Source organism: Meleagris gallopavo, chromosome 29 (genome assembly GCF_000146605.3).
Source record: "Meleagris gallopavo isolate NT-WF06-2002-E0010 breed Aviagen turkey brand Nicholas breeding stock chromosome 29, Turkey_5.1, whole genome shotgun sequence".
Classification (NCBI taxonomy): Eukaryota; Metazoa; Chordata; class Aves; order Galliformes; family Phasianidae; genus Meleagris; species Meleagris gallopavo.
Window position 1 is genome coordinate 3,988,739 of NC_015039.2, and position 22,259 is coordinate 4,010,997.

A 22,259-nucleotide genomic window follows, 5' to 3' on the forward strand; every position below is an offset into this window, starting at 1 on the left:
CCTCGGGCTCAGCGCGGCTCCTCGGGCCGCGGCCGCTCCGCGCTGTGGCGGTGACGTTTCCCTTCCCTCCGGGCCGGGCGGGGGGGCGGCGGGGGGCGGTGCGGGGCCGCTGCGATCCGGGTTCCCCCCTTCCCCCCTCGAGGGCACAGCAGCGGCTTCCAGAGCCTCCAAAGCGGCGTTTTCTTCTCGAATTTCAGAACAGAGGTTTCTCCAAGAAGAGTCACCCGTTCCTACCGAAAATATTTCGAAAGATGTCCGCCCAGTCGGCCAAAGAAAGGCCCGAGAGTCTGCGGTTCCCTTTCCTCGATGACGAAGATACCGTCGCCACGCTCAAAGAGTCCAAAACCTTCTTCATCCTGAGAGGCCTCCCCGGCAGCGGGAAGTCCACGCTGGCCCAGGCGATCCAGGAACGCTACAAAGACGGCTGCAAAGTCATCGCCGCCGAGAGCTACAAAATCACACCTGCCATAAGAAGCAGCATTCCTGAAGAATATGCCAAAGTCGATGAGGATTTAGTTGAGTATTGCAAACGAGACATCAGCGTTATCGTTTTGGATGACACTCACCATGAAAGGGAACGACTGGACCAAATCTTTGACATTGCTGACAAATACCGCTACAAAGTCATCTTTGCGGAGCCCAAAACCCAATGGAGGATGGATTGCTCGCAGCTTAAGGATAAGAATCAGTGGAAACTGACGGTGGAAGACCTGAAGAAGATGAAGCCCAGTTTGGAGAAGGAGTTCCTCCCCATGTATTTTGGGTGGTTTTTGAGCAAGAGAAGCTCTGAGATCCTGAGGAAGGCCGGCCAGGTGTTCTTAGATGAGCTGGGAAGCCTCAAAGCCTTCAAAAAGGAGAGCAAATACTGTATGTATAAAAATACCTTACCTGCTTCTTACTTCTGATGCAACCTTAACGTGCAGCAAACTGAACAAATTTGGTCAGCTTATAAAGTGATGTTTTTAGTGAAGGTCAGCACCAAGAACTGTTCAGAGATCCCCAACTCTGTTTTTTGAAGTTGTTTTTGTAACTGAAAATGAAAGTTTCCTTGAGGGTCCGTTCAGCTGTGAGGCTGCTGGGGGGGGGGAGGAGGGGGGCAGCGGTGCTACCGGGTGGTTTGTGAGGATCAGATGCAGCCTCACCTCACCTCACCCCTCGTGGGATTTCGGCTCTGCCACCCTGAAGGTGTTGCAGCTGCATCCACGTCCCTTGGGTGGAAGAAGGGTTTTGTATCCACCTCTTCCTTTCCAGCTGTAAGGAGATGAAGCACAGAGGACAGATAGGTGAAGAAAGCTGAGATGGGGCTTAAGCTCAGGTGCTTTTTAAGGGATCCTTTTGTCATAATAACGTTCTTCTATATTCGCAGTCACTTCTGAAGATCCCAAAATAAAAATAGATCTCACCAGCTACTTTGTGAAGAGGCCGCCCGGGGTCTTGCACTGCACCACCAAATACACCGACTTCGGGAAGGCGGCGGGGGCTGAGGATTACGCACAGCAGGAGGTGAGCGCTGCAGCTCCGCTTCCCCTCCTCCCATCCGAGGTCCTTTCCTGGCCGGGGCTCTGCGTGCGGTGGGAAGGGAGGGGGGGGCAGCTTTGCTCACAGCTGAGAGGGAAACTGCAGGGCTGTGTGCACCCACGGCCCACCTGATAGGAAAGTGATCGACACGGGAAGCCCACACCTCCTCCTGTCTGCTTCCAGGAGCGCCTCCCTCCACTGTCATCTCCCATAGCGTGGTTTGAATGACAGTAAGTCACAGATTTACACTTCTAGTTAAATCACTTCCAAACAGCCCAGGTAAATGTGGGGTCGGTGAAGGAGCTCTGCGTTGTGCTTCAAACACAGCAAAGTGGGACCTGCAGCAGCCGGGACCCAACGAAGCCGACGGCGGTGCTCCAACCCCAGAGCTCCGCTCTGATTGTCCCCCTCTCTCCCCAGGCTGTGAGGGCTTCCTACGGCAAAGGCTTCACTTTGTCCATTTCTGGTCTGTTTGTCACAACCAAAACTGTCGGTGCTCGCGTGGAGCTGAGCGAACAGCAGCTGCTGCTGTGGCCCGGGGACGCCGATAAGATCCAGGCAACCGACAGCCTCCCGAAGGGCAGCCGCGCTCACATCACCCTCGGCTGCGCCAGCGGCATCGAAGCCGTGCAAACCGGGCTGGATCTGCTGGAGTTTGTGAAACTGGAAAAGGCGGGGAGCAAAGGGGAAGAAGTGGGGGAAATCGGGGGAGGGAAACTGCAGTATTTTGGTAACGGGATGTGGATGCTCGTCCTGTCTAAAAAGATCGATGTGAGGGCAATTTTCTCGGGTTACTACGGAAAGGGAAAACTGGTGCCGACACAGAGCACCAACAAACGGGGCTCTGCGTTCAGTTCCTGCACCATCATCTAAGAGCACCGGCAGGCATCGCCCCCGCTGGTTTTTAAAAGGAAAGTAACTCGGTAACCTTTAAAACTGTAAAGAGAAATAATTCTGCCTTTACTAAGCAAGCCCTTCTGCCAACCTCAGACCGAAACATCTCTGGAGAGGCATTTATTGGCCTCGGTTAGAAAACAAGCAGCTCCAGGAGAGCTGTCAGATAACCCTCAGTAACCAAAGTGCTGCTGAGTATTTCTAATGGGAGAGTTTGGGGAGAACCAGCTCTCGTGGGGCCCTGCTTGTTTTCTTCCTCGGAGGATCTCCTGTTGTCTTTTATAACTTCCCTATGAGCCACAATCGTTAGATCTGCACACGTCAGTACTTCTCAATTGAGCGGTGGCAGAACAGAGCCTGTACAGAACTGCTCTGAGGCCCGGTGAGCTGCATCACGCCTCCCCCTGCTCCCAAACAGACGGACAAACAGCAGGAGTGCTGCATTCCAGGTGAAAACCAGACCCACTTCCGTCCAGCGGAGCAGTTCCTGGCAGCTCAGTCCATAAGGGATCGTGCAGCAGCCACCCGGAGCCACGAGTGTCCTTCCCCATTGTGCTGTCAGTGCGCAGAGCTTTCAGTGCAGAGAAGGGCTGTGCTGATGGGCACACAGAGGCGCAGTGCCAGGCAACGTCTGTGAGCCAAATACTGCAGACGTGGGGAGGAAAATCACAGCAAAAGAAACAGCTTTGAGGAGCTGCATTCGGTTCCTGTAGCTGCTCCAGTTGCTCAGGATGGGCTGCATTCAATTCTGCCAGCACCGCCGCCCTGTAGGGAGCAATCCTGCCTTGGCGGGGAATGGAAGAGATGAACTAACGTCTTTTCCATCTTCTTTTGTAGACATTAAATCGCGTCTGAAGTATAGAACTGTACTTCAAGCAAGATTTTACTAGCTTTAGCTAATGCACTGAAGGTAGGATGGAAGTAACACAGTAGTTTAGGAAGTAAAGGGAGGTATTGTAACTGTGTAACTCAAGTCTGCTCCAACCCCAGTGGTGGGCTGGAAAGAAGTTAATGATCGAGCACTGCTGTTATTAAGTCTGTTTTATTAAAGCTGATGTTTTTGCTCTTAGATCGTTTGCCAGTCAGCAGATCCATGGTCACTACTTCATAACACAAATCTCAACTAACAGATTCAGGTCAGGACAGCAGCCCGGACTCCTGCCATGGCTGCGCCTGGTGAGCTGCACTGTGCTTAACCCACAATTAATAAATGTAAATACTCACTGTGTTCCACACGTGTGTTGGGGTCGTGTCTGTAAGAGGCTCTGCGGGGCTCAGTGCTGGGAGAAGCATTTCTCACAGGGCTCAGGTCAGCAGCAAGGAGTGCCATGGGGGAGCGCGTTCAGCAGCGAGGGGAAGCACTGCCTGCTTTGGGAGCGGTTTTAAGGATGACAATAAATTCCCATTCTAACACCACCAAAAGAAATCCACGCCTACACCCCGAGTTCCATCCGTCCTTCACTTCCCCAGCTGAGCACAGAACAGCTGCCGCACCAGGAGAGCTGCAGGTGCCCGCAAAGCAGCTCAGCCTCCTAACGCCGATCCTCAGTGCTCCCATCCAACCTCACAGCACGCAGCCAGGTGCTCCTGGGAGGAACCTGAGAGCTGCTCTGCTCCCCCCGCTCCCAGCGCCTGCAGAGCCGCGCTAAGAACCACAGCAACGCCGTCCTCATCGACCTTTTTATTAGTTTGTACATCATATACAGTTTATAATAAAGTAAACCAATTGCATACGGTTTTTGCTTCAGTCTGTGATATTCTCCATATAAACACAGCATTATGAATTATGCCTAATGAAGTAAACAACAAATATTCACATTGTTACCGTTCACATCCTAGAAAGGTAAAGGTCCAAAGAGGGACAGCGCTGGCACCGCTGTGAAGCCGCCCTGGAGAGGCGTTTGGCAAAGCGGTCGGGGTTCGGTTGCTCCATGCAGGGCTCCTTTCCTCCCTCAGGAAAGGTTTTACACTGAGGTAAACATTCAGAATTGGGATTTGGATAAATAGGGCGGCCCTCTCCAAGTCGGCTTCACATCAGTCTCTGCTTTTGTCTCCACTGCTCCGAACCTCTTTACAACGAAGCACTTCTGCATGCTGTGAAGGTGCTCGGGCCGCTGTACCCCCAGCGTCGCTTCCCCTGGTTTTCTCCTTTGAAGCAGGAATTTGTATGTGAAAGCGGGGAGCGGGGCAGAATAACCCAGAAAGGTTGGCAGTGCCAGAGCTGCAGCTGAATCACAAACCCGGGCAGAGGCAGCGCCTGCAGCCCCCAAAGCCCAGCACTGCCCACCCCGCTGCGCTGGCTCTCCGTAACGCAGCTCTGCACTCCGTGCCTCACAGCTCCCACAGCTCAGCCCAGCACAGGCACAACCTGCCCAGCGCTGCTCCTGGAGATCCCGTATCCCCGTCCCCGGCTGCAGGAGGGGCAGCGGAGCGCATCGTGTCTGTGCTGCACCGCTCCCGGGAAGCAGCTTCCATAGGGAATGCTCCGGGTTACAGCTCTGGGAGCAGGGAGGGCCCTCGCACGGCTGGGCACAGCTCTGCTGCCATGGAACACAGAGCTCAGCTACTGGAGGAACCCAAGCAGGGCCACCCACAGCCGTCCTTTTCCCTACGGGAAGGGGAGGTACAAGGCACTCGTTTAAAGCCCATCCACTTGAAGACAAGTGAACATCTTCAGCTATTAAACCGAGGAAGAGAAGTGGAAGGACTGGCAAAGCCCTGCACAGACCAAACGCTTTTGGCCATTCCGGAGCTTTCAGGGCGCCTGCTGAGCTCAGCCCCCGACGTGAGGCCAGGGCTCTCCTGCTGGGAACGAGCAGAGCACGGCCACTGCTGCTCTGCATCCCGGGTACAGGAAGCTCTGCGGGGCTCCCAGTACTGCACAGCTATTTCGTGCCGCTGTCCCAAACTGTCTCCACCCACCCAGTTTGCACAAACGCAAGTATTTACAAAACAGTCAGAAGCCATCAGCACATGAGATCCAGCTTTACAGCAACACTGCCAAGTACACAAACAAAACCAGGTACTTTCCTAGGTAGCATGGATAGCAGACAATTGGAAAAGCCTGTCAAAAGGGGCAGCCAGAAGCAGCGGGACGGTTTCTAAAGCCAACTTCAGGTCCAGGGTCAGCATCCCGAAGGGACGCGCAGCGCTCCGTGCAGAAGCTGGAGCTGAAACTGCGTCAGATACGGAAAGCAAATCGCACAAAGAAAAAAAATAAATAAACACAGCAGACCTGATGGCCTAGAGGTCAGCTCAGCGCACATGCAAGCATCTCCCCAACACCAACACAAAGCTCTGGAGGTCACCCCACAGCACCCACACTGCAGCGCTGCGACACGGGGCGACGGCGAACCCCAGGGGGCCGCAGGAGGGACAGAGCCCCTCTCCAGCTCCATCCGCACAGCAGCACTCCTCAGAGAAGTGCTGGCACTCACCGCAGTAATATTTAACTATTTCAAATCATGCATCCACGTACAGTTTCATAAACATCTGCACACGTTCCCTCTCTCAGAGAGAAAGCCGTTCCATTTCTGCCCTCTGAGGAACGGCCTCATCCCAGCTGGGAGAGCAGGGAGGCAGAAATACCAACAACCATCACAATAAAAGCAGTGATGAATGCAGTGCACATCTCTGCGCGGTGACAGAGGGCCGAGCTGCACAGCAATCGCTGACACACACAGGACAACGCGGCACGAAGCCGGAGTCCACACTGAGATCAGTCCTGCAAGCTGCGACTGAGCCGAGCCACGGGAGCCGGAGCCTCAGCGAGCGCAGGCAGCGTTTGGGTGCCCTGGTATTCATCTGAAAAACGCCAGGGCCCCGTTTTGCTCTCAGTGCAATCCGGGTCAATCATCGCATTACACCGACACAAAGGAAGTTCGATAAACGCTGCGGTCTGTTTTTAGAAATATTACCTCACATTGGCTCATCTTAAAAGCTGACTTCGGAGCGATTAGAAAACGCTGCCTTTATTCTGCAGCACTCAAATTTAAGCCCTTAAATCTTCCCTCTGTGAGAGCAGATTGTCAGAAGTTCTGACCAAACCCAACGCACAGCACTCAGCAGCAGCACCGACTGCTGAAGCTCAGGTGCCCAGCAGCCCAGGAGGTGCACAGCCTCAGCGGGAAGGAAGACAAAGATGTCAGCATCTGAAGGAATCGTTCTGTGCAATTGATTGATTGCAATTTTTGCTCCTGCAGTAAAAGTCGAGGCAGATATTATACAAAAGTGTCAGGTTTCTCTAGGAAAAGAGCTTGCATGGCACGAACATCTGTTTTCCCACCCACACAAACCTCAGCTCTGCACAGCATCAGCTCGCAGACTGCAAACACAGCACTGCCCTACAGCTCCACTCGAGGACCCAACAAAGCACCTGGTGGAGAAGAGCCTCTGCTTTCCAGGAAAACGGGAAGAACTGTGGAAGCAGAGCCCTTCCCCAGCAGATCTCACAACAGAGCAGCACCACCGAAACAAAACCACGTTCAACTCGAGCTGCTGCAGCTGCACGCAGCTCCAGGCTGCCAGCTCTGCACTGCAGCACCATCCGAGACCTCTGCACACACTGTGCAAGAGAAGCAAGGGACAGACTGCCAGCTCAGGGTGGGACTTTGCATTTTCTTGCTTCTTTGGACTATTTACGTTACTATTTGAGAGCCACTCGACTGCTTTATCTTATGGGTGAGTCCTTGTAAACACGATGAGATCACACCGCTGCACACACACAGGAACCACTTCAGTAATAACCTGAATATTACTTGCATTTCTTCAAGGCTAAGAAGAGTTCATCCACACTACGGATCAGTAACACAAAGTCTAACGTGACGATTTCAAACCCAACAGAATCGAGTTCACAGCACAGGCGTGAAGTGTTCAAGTGGATTAATTAAAAAGAAAAAACACACGGTGGAAAAATTCAAGCCCAGAGCAAATCCCACATTCTCTTCAAGAGGACAAATCCTGGAGCAGAACACGAAGCCCTCAGCTTTAGCTGCACCACAGGGAGCTCCACATCAGCTGCTCCTTTAGATCCATTTCTCTCTGCCACACAACTGCCCAGCTCACGCGTTACCGACTGAGTCCAAGTGCAGCGTTCTGGGAGAACCACAGCAAAGAAGGGAGACAGAGAGCTGGCAGGTGAGATGCAATCGCGTGAGATCTGAGGGAATGTTGGCAACATTTTCAGAGTTAAGATAACGGAGAAGCTCCTACAAAGCTGAGATGCCGCCATGCTGTGCTGTGCAGCCAGAACAGAACATGGCAGAATTCCAGGAGGACTCCGGGAAATCCTCTCTGCTGAGGAGCAGTCTGAAAGCATGGGCCAGCATGGAGGGACCAACAGATTCAAAGCTTTATTATTTTCTTTTTTAATAAAGTTAACAGTAAAACAAAATCCACAAGCCTTCCCTTCCCCGAGCTGGTTTCCTCTTCACACACAAACGCACACAAACTGAGGTCTCCAACCGAGAGAAATGAAACTGCTCTAAGTACAATGAGACATGATGGAGGAAGGAGTCTAAGTATGTCCGTATTCAAGGCTAAAAGCAGCAGAGCAGGTGTGTGTGTTTTAGCCAAACTGGAAAAAGAAATTCCCAGGCCCAGAAGCTGAAAAAGAAAATGAGAGATGTTAGTTCAGACAGTGTGGTTAAACAGCAGCCTGCAACGGCTCGATGCCGAGCCCGTAGTTAAATAAATTAAATTAAGCCACTTGGGCAAGTAGGAGAGAGCTGTTCCACACATTTCCAGCAGCTGAACCCCACAGATAAGAGTGGACCACCGACAACACGGGCAAGGCAGGCTCTGCAGGCAAGCTGACAAGGATGAAAGCAAATGGTACAAGAAGCATGCAAGACTTCCCCAAACACACTCAACGAACACCCAGCTCCTTATATGGACACTAACACTAGGAAAGTGCTGAGAGCTTGTGCAGTGCTGCATGAAGCCCGACCACGCCTGAGGTTTGAAGGACTTGAGCAGCAGCATGCTCTTCTCCATCAGCACAGCAAAGCTGGGGAACCTCTGCTGCTGGGTGAAGCAATCTGTGCACTTACCACTTCCAAAGCCAGCAGCAGGACACCTCCACCTACCTTCAAAACTGAAGCCTCCCGGCCCACCAAAGAAGGCCTTAAATATATTATTTGCATCGAAGTCTACAGGGAAGAAAAGGAAGTTGTAAGGTGAAGTGAAACAGACAGTTACAGCTTTCAGTTTAGAAACTGCCTCTTAATTGAGAGTCCATAAAGCCTTTCACAAAAAGCTACGGACAAACAGCTTTGTCACTGTAACAGAGCAGCACAGAACACTGTGATACTGTGCTGCAGTACAACACGGGACACACCAGTGGCAGAAAACAGGTAAAAGCAGCATCTATCAGAGCTTATCTCACAGAAGCAAGCTAAGGATTTGGGATAAGCCGCATTTTGGGACCCACAGAATGTGTGTGATGTATTTATATATCCTGTGAAAGACAGGAGCTCCTGCGGAGTGGCACCTACTGGCCAACAGCTCAGTCAAGGACAGCATCCACCATACAACCCTGATTATCTGCAGCTTTCAACAGTACCTGCCATTCAAATACTCCCACAGACCAAAGCCAATTTGTAGGGTTATTACAGAAGGGAGGATACCATAAAAACTTACCTCCCATGTTCAACCCATCTTCTTCTAGATCCTGTCCACTGTCATAGCGAGCCTTCTTCTTGGGATCTGACAAGATGGTAAAGGCTTCACCAACCTCCTTAAACTTCTTCTCCTCTTCCTTCTGTACTTCTGCGCTCGCCCCGCTGTGTCGGTCTAACAATATGAAGCAGGAAAGAAACTTTGTGTTTCTACTGTGAATGGGAAGCTGCAGGCACCCCCAGCTCCCACAGAAGGCATTTTGGATGTCCTGGGTCACATCTGTCCATGCACTCCCAGCTCTGAGTGATGGCTGCGGGTGGCTGTGCATGGGGCAGGAGAATCAGAGCAGCAAGACGTGCTCTGAGAACATCTGGATACCTGGATGATGCATTAGTGCTCTTTTCCTGTAGGCCTTCTTGATCTCATCTTCAGAGGCATTTTTGTCGACCCCGAGGATTTTGTAGTAGTCTTTCCGTTTGCTTTTTTTCAGTTCCATCTGTGCATTCTTTAGAAGCTGTTTGTGTTCTGCAAAGATGTGCCAAAGGAAAGCAGCCTTAGAGCATCACACACAACCCCCTGCTTTAACAGAGACTGACAGAGCAAGACTTGAGGTGACCTCAAGCTGCAGTAATTCAGTGCCACAAGCACCAACCGCCTGCATTTCCACTCAGGCAGCTAACTGAAGTCTAACAGCATGCTGAAGGCTGTTTCCAAATGCAGGTGAACATCTCAATGCTACTGAACCAGCATTTGTCAGACAGTGAAGCACAACAACTAAAGCTACTCTATTTCATTTCAGGCTACCAAAAAAGCCAGATGACTACTAGGAATGATAACCATATTCAGCAACAAAAACATCTGCCTTACTGAGAGGAAACGTGCACAGAACACAGACATGTTTACCTTTTGTTTTTTCTGTCTGATAAACTTTTTCATAGTCTCTTACAGCATCTTCATATTGCTCTGTGTCCATGTAACTGGGGGAACAATGATTGCCAAGGTGTTACTTCACAGAAAGCATCAAAAAAGGGGCTCAGTCACAAGTTTTCTGGGTAGATACGAATTAAGAGAAATAGACGCACTGGGGGCTGCAGAAAGAACCTGCAAAGGGTAACAGCTGCTGCAGACCTTGGGAAACCTGGCACAGGAACTTCTCCGGGCTCCAAACTGAGGCCGTCATCTCACTTGTTAACACGCATTCTACTTTAAAGGCCTTACAATTATTTATCCAACAGCAGGAATTAATGGCAGCCAGTAACATTTCGAGGAAGCCGGCACAGAGCTGCACGCTGACAGCCCTGGTCAGAAGCGACAACTTTGGCACCTCAGAGAGGATGCTCCTGCCTGCTGGCATTTCAGCCCCACTCACATACTGACAACTTACTGTGATTTAGAAGTCTCTAGAACAAACCTTGCCTAAACACAACAGACAGGCAGCCCCAGACACGTGCAGGCAGGACAGACCACGTTCTCCCATCTCCCCAGCACCATACAAAGAGGTTTGTATGGACCTCTGCAGACACCACCTTTTATTCATTTAAGCTTCAGATTTGTTGCCGTGTCACCTATTGCTGTGGGGAGGAGGTTCCCATCTACAAACCTGCCCAGCACATCCAAGACAAACACCTACTTACCACTGTGCTCTCCTCAAGTACGCCTTAATATACGTCTCATCCAGTTTTACTGCATTCGTGCAGTCATCTATTGCTTCTTCAAGTTTCCTAAGCTACAACGTCAGACAGAAGTGAATCCCAATCAGAGAAAAACAAAACTGCTGAATAGTGTTGGGATTTTAAGCAAACGAAAGCACAATCTCCTCATTACAAGGAAGGAAACAAAAAAGGATGCCTTTACTCTGATTAAGATAAGGCCACACTACATTCCTCCTCCCCCTCCCACTCCAGGCAGCCCAAGCATTTGAGTTTTGTTTCTTTAGGAGTCAATTTCTTTAGCTGCCTGGAACAGATCCAAGTATTGTGCAAACACAAGAACTGGAAATCTTGCTGACAGCACTGGATGGCTCCAGCTGCCCCAGGAGAAGGGCATGCTTTGTAGAATAAGCAATCTGCTACTTATCAACCACGTGCTGAGGAATAAGACCTAAGATAAAAGATCACCTGCACGACGAGCACTTCTTACCTTTGAATTAACTGTCCCCCGGTTGCAGTAGAGTTTGGCATTTGTTTTTATGTTATTAGGATCTATTCCTAGTGCTTCTGTGTACAGTTCATAAGCTAGTTTGTAGTTTCCTTCTTTAAATGCTTTATTCCCATCTTCCTTCTTTGCTTTAAGTGCTTTGGCATTCTGAAAGACAACACACCTTGGATAAGGACAAGCTGAGTGGTTCTGAGGTATCACCTTATCTTACGGGTGGGATTCCCCAACCATAACCATTCTAATTTGCTTTCAGACACCGTGACAGGATACAGAAGTCACAGAGTTAAGGGGCAGAGAAAGGACTGCTTCAGCAGAAGTGTTCTGTTTGAAGAAGCAAACCCTGGTAGTTTTGCAGTCCCAGCCCCAATCCCACAACTTACACGGCAGGCTAAACATGCTTTCTCGTGGTCAGGAGCCATTCTGAGTGCCTGGACAAAGAACTGCACTGCCTTCTCAATACAGTCTTCATAATAAAGGCAGAGACCACGGACATACAGAGCATCTGCATTGGTTGAGTCCATTCGTAAGATGTCACTGTGATAAACACACAGATTTGGAACAGTTACCCTACAGCACTTTTCCTCTCATCAACAAAAGCATTCTTCTTCTGCTGAGATATTTGGGGGACTCATCAGATCTGTGGTAGGGATATAAAAAAGTGCATGAAGTTGCTCAAGCAAGACTGCTGGATATTAAATAAGCTTAAGAAGAGTTTCCCAGTGAGATTAATTGGAAGAAGGATGAATTCATGTAAACTTTGTCATCATTTGCATCGAGGATTTTTTTTTTTTTTAATTTTATTTTTTTTCCATCCTCCGTTGCTTTAGGCTCTGGAAACAGACAGCATGCAGCACATACCACTTGTTGGTACTCAGTCTCAAGACCTTAAAGATGCCTACCTTGCTACAGACTGTGCTTCTGGGTAACGACCCAGCAGTGCTAAACATTCAGCCTTGAGGATTTTGAATCGGTGACAAGCAGGAGCAAACTCCAGAGCACGATCCATGCAAAACACAACCTGATGGGAGAAAAGCAAACATCCAAAGGCTTAGTCTGAAAAACTACATCACTACCACACGTGAGATTCCCTGTTTGCCTTTGAGCAGGACGGGAAGTGTGCAGGTTCCTCTTTTCTGCTGGATCCACACTTCATTGAGAGCAGTTTTTAGTGGTGGTTTTTTTCTTCTTTGCTTTGTTCTAAGAAGGGCTGTATGTTCAAGGGTACGAGGGCCCTGCTATGCTACCATGACACAGCACTGGGCAGAAAACTGAAGGAACACCTGTAGCTCAAAGCCTTTAACTCCACTGAAATTGCAGGCCCCAAAGAAAAGGCCAAGGAAGACAATTCTGCCCCTGTTTCCTGTGTTACAAAGGAGTGTGGGAGGGACAGAAATTCAATAGACTGAGACAGTTTGGACTGGACAGAACACAAAAAAAGTACAGAGCAGGGACTGATCTTAGACTGGTCTGACTGCAGTGGGCAGGGTGATCTAATGGGTCTTTTTCCATCCCTGCCTCTCTGGAGGGACATCTGCAGGAGAACAGGGTGATTGTTCCACCAAGGTTCATCTGCTTTCCCGGCCTGTGACATCACGATGGTCTGCTGTGGGAAGCACTGTGCTTCAGACTGAGAAGCCAAAGGCTTCTGGGTGAGAAAGGAGCAAGAACAGCACTCCAGAAACAAAGATCACATTTCATGCAGGTCTTCCCAGTGAAGTGAGGGGATAGATGCAGAAGCTCAGAACAAGCAACACAGGCAGGGCGATTCCTACATGCAATCCAGACTGACCACACACCCAGATGGGGCTCCTCGTAACAAGGTGGTGCACAGCTGAAACACTGAGCTTAGCTTAAGAGCCAGCAGCCAAACAATGAGCTTAACACATCAAATAGTCTCCTTTCTACAGACCTCACGTGCATCTATGAAACAGTTTCACGAGAAGTGTTAAGTGCCTTTCAGATTTCATGCTGTCACTTCCTGTCGTATGGGGTCAGTAACGGCTGCATCCCATTGCAGTCCACAGCAAGAAACATTTGGGGACTTAACAGAGAATGCCCAGTGTAGATCTGATTACTCCTTCACTGACCCTCACTGTGATGCTGAGGGGGAGAGCCCAGCTAGCAGGAGACAGGGGGGTGAGATGTGCCTCTACCTGACCTGGCCAAGTAAGACAGTCTGCTCACGATGCTGCAGGAAGCAATGAAGTTCATCTTACCTTCCTGAAATCTCGCTTCTCAAAATCCACTTCTGCTATTTTTTCATACTCCAGCACTGTACTGGCATTCTTTAGCTAAAGACAGGAGCACACAGTAAGTGTTTCTTACAGTCATAAGCAAAAACTGCTGCAGACCACAGAACAGATTAGATCAATATTTTTGCCAGCATTAAAATCATTTTGAAGACAAGTGACCTCACTGGTAGCCCAGGAAAACACACACATGTGAATGATAACCAAAGAAGTCGCAGCTCTCTACGTGCTGCACCACTCATTTCCACACTTCCTTACCATCACTCTCCCCTGGGTGCTGGCGAATGACCAGCTTAGCCTCCAGCCTTCCTGCCAAGAAGACAATCGCACACAAATAACTGTGCCACTAATTGGTCTACTGAGAAACAGCTAAGGAGACTGCAGCACCACCTCGTTTCTTTTCATTCTGTCAAGGCACACAGGCATTACTAACCAGTTCAATCCATTCCTTCTGACAGCCCCACCTACAGGGAGCGTTTCAGTTTCTCACCTCTTGCTGTGCCTGAGTGTTCTTATGATCCAGTTCTAAAACTCGTTGGAAGCAGCGGCTGGCAGCCATGGCGTTCCCAAGGGAGAGATGGCACTTCCCTTCCCGAAGATGGCCCTGAGAAGACCATTAAAAGGGAGCTGCAGGAGCAGACAAGCACCCCGACGCTAAGAAATAAGATGATTCCCACATACCCTTACGAAGCTGTCATCCAATCTGACAGACTGCTGAGCATCTCCCAGTGCTTCTCGGAATCTCCCCAGCATCATGAGGGTGGCAGCTCTGTTACCATAATAACTGGCATTGTTAGGACAGGTATCTGGAGGAAATGGAAGAGCACCTGCTGTTAGTTAATGTAAGCAGCTAGACAGCTTGTAGAACATACTCGAAAGGCATGGTGGGGTTCCAAAGAACCACATTCCTTCCCAATTTATGTCTCCCAATGGCTTACAAAGATGCACGATGGTTCAGAATAGAAGCCATAAAACCATTGCTTCTCTCACTACACACAGGCTTTATGTCACACAGAATAGAAGTCAGCAGCATTTAGCCTGACAGCACTGCTGACCCTGCATTAGATGGAAAACCGGATTGGTTTCTGGCTAAAAATATCTTCAATGGAAGAGAAATAAAAACTGCTGCAAATCACCCACGTTAGCACCAACTTGCATAATCAATCCAGGGAAATTCTGCAAAGTAATTAAACCAACAGAAAGTTTTCACCCAGTCTGTGCTGTTAGGAACCCCGCTGGTATATCTTCAAATCAATAACTGGTTTTGATTCTTAGCCATTGTACTCAGCAGAGATTATCGTTACCACCAGCCGCTCTCACCTATGGCTTTTGTGTAATAGTTGTACGCCTCGTTGTAATCCTTCTTGGCGTAGTACGCGTTGCCTTGTTCCTTGAAGGACTCTGCTTCCCTGAAGGAAGAGAAACGAGGAGCAGCATCAGCACACGTTCTGACCACCACCAAGTCTGCCATCCCCGAGCAACCTCAGCCTGGCCCGAGCGTGACCAACAGCCGCACCGACTGCTGCAGGACCGGCTCTGTTCATTGCTCGGGAGGAAAGAGCTCAGCGTCGGTCTGGCTCTCAGCTCAGCACCCGAAGGGGCCACCAACACGGAAATGGCGCCTTGGCTGAGCAGCACAGGGCACAGCAGAGACCGAACACAGCTGTGAGCAGCGTTCCGTCCCAGACGGGACAGAGCCGCCTCTGGAGCTGGGCAGCTCAGGTGCGCACGGCTGCCCAACAGCCCGCTCCAGCAGTGCTGCACAGCCTCAGCAGCCAAAGGAGTCAAGGAAGCGAGTGCTGACTTTCAGAAGCAGTCCCACGTATCTGAGAAACGGGGCCAAGAACAAGTTCTGTGCTCAAAGAGCTAAATCGAGGAGGAATACGGGTGCTTCTCCTTGAGGCTTGCGTGGCACTGCCTTGGCAACAGGTCCAGAAATAGTCCTCACACTCAAGAGCGAGCATTTGCAGAGACAATTTAGGACATTAAAAACATACAACATATGGTTTAAAGCTGCATCCTTTAAACTCTTGAAAGCAAAGTTTCCCCCTAATGGAAATTAAACCCTTCCCCACCTCCTCTTGCCTACCTTCACCATTTTATATAAGCAGCCCAAGAGGGAACTTGCACCACAGTGCTGTGAAGTTCAACTCAGTTGTGACGAATTCACTGATATCATCCACTTGCTTCTCCTCAGCCAACTCCAAAGCAGCGCTGCCCTCACTAAGACACAGATTAATTCCTGCATCCCCTCCTGAGCCTGCAGGAACTGCCTGCCCTCTGCCCAAAGCACCAACAACCAGAGATCATCTGCGCAGGGGAAACAAACACAGCGTGGGAAGCGCAGCTGAAGTTGACCACCACAGATCACCTCGCTCCTCACTGACTGCCAGCTGCTCTGAGCAAAGCAACTGCTGAAGCAATGGAGCAGAGGCCAAGGAGGCTGAAACAGCCGTGTGAGAGCCCGGCCTGCCAGGCTCAGATGCAGGCTGCTTCCAGGCTGGGCTGGAACGCCAGGCTTCAGCATTTTCTTGCGAGAAGGACCCAGAAGCGAAGGTGCCTTCACATCCCTGACCGCAGCAAAGCTATTTACAGGAAATGCAGCAAACACGACCAAAGCAGAGCAGAGAAGTGTGAGGACGGAGCGAAGAGTCGCATGGTTTTTATGCGCAGCTTCCCCACACAAGTTCAGAACAGCCTGGTGCATCAACGGACCCCGAGGCTGAGCAGCTTTTGCCCCGCACAAGGTTATCAATACTGGCACTGCATTGGTACAAAGCTGCCAGCCTGCCCCCCTCCCAAGGACAGACCCACGCCAGGGCCTGAGCAGCTCCACCAGGGAGAGAACAAAGGGAAATGTGTTGAAACCAGTGAACATGTTTGTAACCTCATTCCGGCCTGCCATTGGCCATTCCCACACAACTGCCTCATGCAAAGGGTTGTTTGCACAGAAGAGCCACAGTTGTGCCAGCTGGCAGGACAATAGACACAGGGTGCTGCTGCTCCGGGGCCGCAGCGAGCGATGGAAGCGCACGGCACATACCTGAGGTCTGGCTGCCAGCCGCACGCAGTGGAGCAGACGCAGCCCCATGTAACTCTGCAGAAGTCAAGCGATGGAAGCGGAGCTCCGTGCGGTGGCACGCCGACACGCAGCAGGACGAGCCAGCAGGAGGCTCAGCGCGGGGTTCAGCAGCTCCCAGCGCTCCCCCCGTGCCCCAGGAACTTGTCCAGCCGAGGCAGGGCCGGCCCCGCTCCACGGCTGCAGCAGGAAGGTGCTCACTGCTCCCCCAGCAGCTGACATGCGCTCGGTGCTGCTGCCAGCACAGCTCTGGGCTCCTCTGCCATCAGGGCTGGCAGCAGTTCTGCGATTGCTGGGTGGATTTGTGTTGCTGCTGGTGGGACCCACACTTTGTAGGGCTACAAATGGCCCCAGCACGGCGTTTTCTGTTACAGATCACACGTTTGTAAGGCAGTGGAAGAGAACAGCTAGCCATTCGGCACTACCTTGGCAGCAAGCATCTTAAGCAGAACTTTACTCTAATTTCTGTAATAACAAATGGAGAAGAAAATCGCAGATCTCGTTTAAGCTTCGCTCAGAAGCTCTTTGTTGTAAGGCCTGAAGAAAGGATGAATGGCACTAATGGAGAACTCACCCTGAGCTGCTCCAGCAGCACACAGCCCAGCCCGTGTCCCTCAGCAGCATCACCTGCCATCGTCACACTGCCATCAGACATCAGGAGGTCTGGCTGCTGGAGCTCCGTTGGCCAACACTACTGGGAAGAGTTGGAGAACAGAAGGAGGAAAGCAGATGTGTGGCAAAGCAACCTCCACAAAGCACAGAACTGCGAGAGCAAAGGTGTGAACACAAGAATTACTCATTTCTACTCTTTTCTTGGTCTGTTTCCCTTTTAAGCCTTAAGCATAACACAGACCCATACACCAGCAGCTCACAGTGCCTCAGCTAACGGGGCAGAAAGGAAACACGTGGATTTCTATTGCCCACACTGCTTAAGGCCTAACGATGGAAAAAAGATCACGAAAGGAAACCCAAAGTCTCCAGAGCACGAAGGCAGAGCCAGCTGCTGGAAACGCAAGGCTTGTGGCCTCGGGTCCCAGACACAGAACAGAAGCATCTCTCCCCAGTTGTGCTCCATTGACACTGAAAGCACACTGAGCAAACAGTCCTTGTTTACCACGGTCTCCGGCTATAACAAGAAGAAATGCAGATCTCCTGATATCACTGGTAATTGTTTCAATCCAAACAGATGCTGCAGCCTGAATGAGATCATTCTGCATCTCGCACTGATGTAGGCTGCATTCCCCACTTGCTACTTTTGAAGCTGAAGAAGAATCATGCTTTGCTAAAAATATGATGCAGGCTGAATGAAGCGCTTTGTTCGCAGTGGGCAGAGCTCCTCAGGCTCTGTGCAGCCAACACAGAAGACAGGGAAGAGTCACACCAGGACCTCGGGAAGAAGCTCATCTTTCATTGCGTGCAGCCGGGGCTCACGAGGAGGGCTGTTTGCTGTAACTCTCCCTACCAGCTGGTCACCTTTTCTCTCCTTTCAGAACGCTCGTCACAGCCTCCAATCCTCCCCCCGGCCTCCTGAAGACCTGCCACGTCCAGGCAGCAGCAGCACCCTCCTGCCATCCCAAGGCTCCCGCTCACCGTGCCCTGCCGACAGCTCAGCCCTGCTCTCTCTGCAGGCAGCAGAGCTGTGAGGCACCACCATCCCATCCCATAGCACGATCCCACGGCTGCTAACAGCTCCTGCCTCCTCCCCGGCACTGGCAGCCCCCACACACCAATTGCAGCTCCCCCTCCTGCTGCAGCTCGCAGCAAGGAACGCACAGACCTCCCTTCCAGCACAGCTCACCTTCCCATGGTCACAAGCCATTGGGACCTGTGCAGGAAGCAGCTCGCAGGTCTGGCAGTGCTGGCACAGCCCCGCTGCAATGCTCTGTGCACACAGGTGGGTGCCTGCAGAGCCGTGCTCTCAGAGCTCAGACACACGGAGCAGCAGCAGCAGCACCACTGCTCAGCTCAGGAACTCCTCTCCTACTTCATCTCCTGCCTCCATTACAACACACTGACAAAAAATAAATAAATACATGGGATTTAAGGGATGCTCTGAAATCCCTGCCGGAAAACATGAGTACCTCGTGGTCACCAGGGCAGTCTGAAACCACAAAATCTAAGGGAATGGGAATTTTGACTGGGCCAGCTTCTGCCTAGGAGGCATCCAGAGCCTCACAAACCTATCAGCCCCCATCTCCTTTGGGATGCCCGAACCCAAAGAGCACAGCTGGCTGCTCTGCGCAATTCTAGCAGAGACTTTTCCTTAATAGCACATGGTGCCTCCGTCCCGCAGCTCCCCTGTTGGATTCCAGACGAGATTCTCAGCTGTCAGATGTTACTCAGCTGCTTGGGTAAAATAAGTTGGGTGATCTCAATGCAGCTTACATTGGGCAGATGTCTAGAGCTTAAAATTAGCTGCTGCGTTTCCCACTGGACATACTGCAGCCTTCCCTCCTTTCAGGGCACAGAACTGAAGCCAGGCAATGAACACACACCTCTTCCAGGCTGGGTCGTACTTTGTGACTGAGGAGCCCAAGCGAAGGGAATATATATCTATCCTTTCATGTCAGATTCAGAATAGAAGAGCACAGGTGCAATACCAGGTCCCCGGTACAAAACACAGCATCACAAAACACACCAGGCTCACCCTCAGGAGATGTTCTCACACTGACCACAAGGCAGTGGAGACCACATGGGAGGCAGAGCAGAACAGCATCCATGCACACGTTGCTCTGCACATCAGCACCCCCCACTGAGCAAGCAGTGCTTTGCTCCAGCTGCAATGCAGCAGTGAGAACGAAGACATTTACATGCAGAATGATTTAGAACCAGGGAAATCTCAAGCCCGTACATACAGACACCTGCTTGGATAGCCTCACCAACTGAAGGGGCTGCCCTGGGACCCGAGTCTTTTGGGAGAGCAGTCAACAGAAAAATCACAGACATTTAGTCCAGAGGGTGCACAAAAAAACCATTCTGTCCTCCACACACAGCCCAGAGCACACCCAGTACCTGAGGACAAACAGCCACAGCAGAGAACAGGAGCAGAGGAAGGAGCCAATGCCCCTGCAGCACTCAGTGCCAACAGCCAGATGAGCCCTGAACGTTAATTACGCAGTTATGTAACGCACCTTGCTAGCACAGCTCACCATTAACCCACTTCATCCCAACAGCAGCACTGCTGATGGCAGGGCTGAGTCTCAGCGTTTGGGAGCGCCCACAGAAGGCCCAGCACCACCCAGAGCATCGGCTTCCATGAAGGCCTGGATGCAGGAAACCTGCACGGTAAGACAAGGACATCACGCGAGTCACCCTAGAAAAGATGAGCCTGAGTTCAAAACAGGCTTCAATTCCAAGCACCAAACACCTTTTTCATGCTGCATACGGAAATTACCTCAGTCAGAGTATCCAAATGCTCTGCAAATGTATGGGAGGTTAAACATCGACATGAGGAGCTTCTGCCATTCCTCATATTACCCTAAGATGATAATTACACGTTCACAAGACAGGCTGGATCCACAGCCTGGGACGCTCCAGTGCGCAGTGAGAAGCAGAGCAGGAATCCTGGAACAGCCCGTACCCACAACCAGAGCCCTACAGCCAACCAACCCCAGGGCCTGGCAGCACTCCTGGAGAGGCGGCCCAGGACGTTTGTAATTATTGCAGCAGCTGACTGGGATGCAGCTAATTTCAGGTAAAACTGCAGCAGAAAGAGCCTTCCTGATCATCCACACCTGACAGCCTCCAGGCAACATCTGTTGGACTCATCATGACCCGAATTAAGGCCAGGTCTGGAACCTCCTCTTTGATTTCTGCACAATTTACTTTGCGTGGCAAATTTCACACTCATTGTTTTATTGAGGTTAACGACGATTTCCTGCAGAGGCATCAACACATCTGAGTTCTGCGGCAAAAGCACCGTGAAGGCAGCACTCCGTCCAGATCATTTCACAATATTTTCCAAATGATTTGAGATACCTCCCAGAAGAGGCTGCCGCATCCTCCGGCACTGAAGAAAGCGGAGAAGGATCCGGTCCTGAGCACAGCGACAGAACGCAGAGCTGCCAGGAGGACGACAAAGGAATGGTCCCCAGCAGCACCGCGCTCCTGGATCAGCTGGGCCACAGGAGGGACGGATCCCAGGGGCCAGAAACCATTTAGGAAGAAAAGGAAGTGACTTTTGGGGACGGATCTCTCCCTGCCTGCAGTGCAGCCCCCACCCAGCAGATAAAATTAATGCACTTACATCAACCCCCTTCTGTCAGGACCCTCACAATTCATGCTGCCACAGCCAATAATTATCCTATGACCGCACTCTATTCCTGTCCCTTAAGCCGCCGGTGAGCGAGCAGTTCGGCATGTTTACAGCTGTTCAGAAATCCTGAGCTCCACTATTACCACTTTTATTTTTATTAAGCCGCAGAGAACAGAACTGCACATTTAGTTTCTTTGTTTAAGGGCCAACCCTTGTCTCTCTGTGCCTCAATTCCTAAAGAGAGGTGCAGAACACAGTAGGCTCGGGGCTGACTTTCAGCAGCAGTTCAGTAAGGCTTTTCATTTATTTTTGTGCTTTCTAACAGAATCTGGCCCAGTCACATCATAAAGGCCACGTTAAATCAGATTCCAGAGAACGCCTGTGCAATTAATGCCAAGTGCCTGCAGAGCCCTTGCGTGGTTCCTGATGTTTTACAAACATTAAGCACCTAATTAAGCCTCCAGCCATCCTCCCTAATTTGGTGACTATCACTCTAATTTGCATTAGATCACTTGAGAGATAGAACTTGAGCAACCACTGTAAGCCCCGAGGGCCGATGCGGAGCAGAGATGCCATCCCCAGGACCCTGCCCTGTTCCGTCGGTGAACAGAACATCACCTCCTGCCCGCACACTTCTCTTTGAATCCCAGCAACAGAACGCTGTGAAAGCACCATTAAAACCCAGGATTACACAGCAATGCCCGTGAGCTGCAGCACCGGCCTCATCACGCCAGGAAGCGCCTGGTGACCCAGGCTGGCTCTGCTCCTCATGGCTGAACCCCTCAGAGCGGGGCAGGGACCAAACCCCCACCCCAGGGCTGCTCCCTGCACCCAGCGAAACTCAGGAAGGAGGAAGGAAGGCTAATTAATGTCAGAGCCTCCAGCACGGCTCTTACATCTGGGTATTTTTAACATTTCGGTTGTCATCTCTAATCAGCCCCAGGGAATGGATCACACAGCAGGCTTCCCAGCTCCACGGGCAGCGCAGTTTGGCAGTGCTGCACACACAACACGAGTGCCTCCTCAGCAGCTCTTGGTTCTGCTCCTCAGTGACATCACCAGGAAGCTCCGTCCCAGCACTGCTCCTGGAGCCATCCATTCCTGACGGCACATTGCAGCACGAAGCACCGCAGGCTCACTCTGAGAACTGCACTCCTCAGAGGAACGCTTTCAATTTTGTTTCTCCCGATGATTTCGCCGACCAAAGAACGGTCGCGAGCAGCCGCCTCCCTCCCGCAGCAGCAGCGCCTGGGAGGTGACGAACATCCAGACCCGCACCGCAGAGCGCAGCTGCCAGATGTTCCCCATCGCATCACAACACGGCGCGGCGACGGCGGCAGCGGGCCTGAGGGAAGGACACAGCGCGGCTGGCAGGGCGGAGCAGAGCGCTCCAAAACGGAGCGCTTGTCAGAACCTGGAGGAGTCACCCGGGGATGCTGCTCAACGGCCTCCGAACGACTCTCCCCGCACACAGCGCTGCCGCCCCGCG

The 22,259-nt window shown here is 51.3% G+C and overlaps 3 protein-coding genes across 3 annotated transcripts; 1 reads left to right on the forward strand and 2 right to left on the reverse strand.

Moving 5' to 3' along the window:
• Nucleotides 1–32: 32 nt before the first annotated feature.
• CNP (2',3'-cyclic nucleotide 3' phosphodiesterase) lies at nt 33–4,143 on the forward strand. The gene is made up of 4 exons (XM_010724684.3): nt 33–50; nt 198–867; nt 1,367–1,503; nt 1,939–4,143. Exons 2-4 carry the CDS (start codon nt 252–254, stop codon nt 2,389–2,391), a joined length of 1,206 nt encoding a protein of 401 aa, XP_010722986.1. The 5' UTR covers nt 33–50; nt 198–251; the 3' UTR covers nt 2,392–4,143.
• Nucleotides 4,144–7,740: 3,597 nt separating this feature from the next.
• Nucleotides 7,741–14,922, reverse strand: DNAJC7 (DnaJ heat shock protein family (Hsp40) member C7). The gene is made up of 13 exons (XM_003213119.4): nt 14,757–14,922; nt 14,118–14,242; nt 13,927–14,040; nt 13,404–13,478; nt 12,087–12,205; nt 11,568–11,721; nt 11,170–11,334; nt 10,665–10,756; nt 9,934–10,007; nt 9,409–9,555; nt 9,052–9,204; nt 8,499–8,561; nt 7,741–8,016 (listed from the first exon to the last, which is right to left on the reverse strand). Exons 1-13 carry the CDS (start codon nt 14,905–14,907, stop codon nt 7,979–7,981), a joined length of 1,470 nt encoding a protein of 489 aa, XP_003213167.2. The 5' UTR covers nt 14,908–14,922; the 3' UTR covers nt 7,741–7,978.
• Nucleotides 14,923–15,014: 92 nt separating this feature from the next.
• Nucleotides 15,015–22,253, reverse strand: LOC109371131. The gene is made up of 2 exons (XM_019623460.2): nt 21,667–22,253; nt 15,015–20,524 (listed from the first exon to the last, which is right to left on the reverse strand). The coding sequence occupies exon 2, from the start codon at nt 16,525–16,527 to the stop codon at nt 15,583–15,585; it is 945 nt and encodes a 314-aa protein (XP_019479005.1). The 5' UTR covers nt 16,528–20,524; nt 21,667–22,253; the 3' UTR covers nt 15,015–15,582.
• Between the last annotated feature and the right edge of the window lie 6 nt (nt 22,254–22,259).

Bases quoted from the DNA above. Each gene is read 5' to 3' on its own strand.
- CNP (XM_010724684.3), top strand. From the start codon at position 252: ATGTCCGCCCAGTCGGCCAAAGAAAGGCCCGAGAGTCTGCGGTTCCCT. The intron at 868-1,366 runs GTATGTATAAAA...CTATATTCGCAG, and splicing joins CAAAAAGGAGAGCAAATACT to TCACTTCTGAAGATCCCAAA. The intron at 1,504-1,938 runs GTGAGCGCTGCA...CTCTCTCCCCAG, and splicing joins AGGATTACGCACAGCAGGAG to GCTGTGAGGGCTTCCTACGG.
- DNAJC7 (XM_003213119.4), bottom strand. From the start codon at position 14,907: ATGGCAGACTTGGTGGTGGTCAGAACGTGTGCTGATGCTGCTCCTCGT. The intron at 14,243-14,756 runs GTGAGAGCGGCT...CATTTCCTCCAG, and splicing joins CTATTACACAAAAGCCATAG to ATACCTGTCCTAACAATGCC. The intron at 9,205-9,408 runs GTATCCAGATGT...TCATATTGTTAG, and splicing joins AGCACTAATGCATCATCCAG to ACCGACACAGCGGGGCGAGC.
- LOC109371131 (XM_019623460.2), bottom strand. From the start codon at position 16,527: ATGGGGCTGCGTCTGCTCCACTGCGTGCGGCTGGCAGCCAGACCTCAG.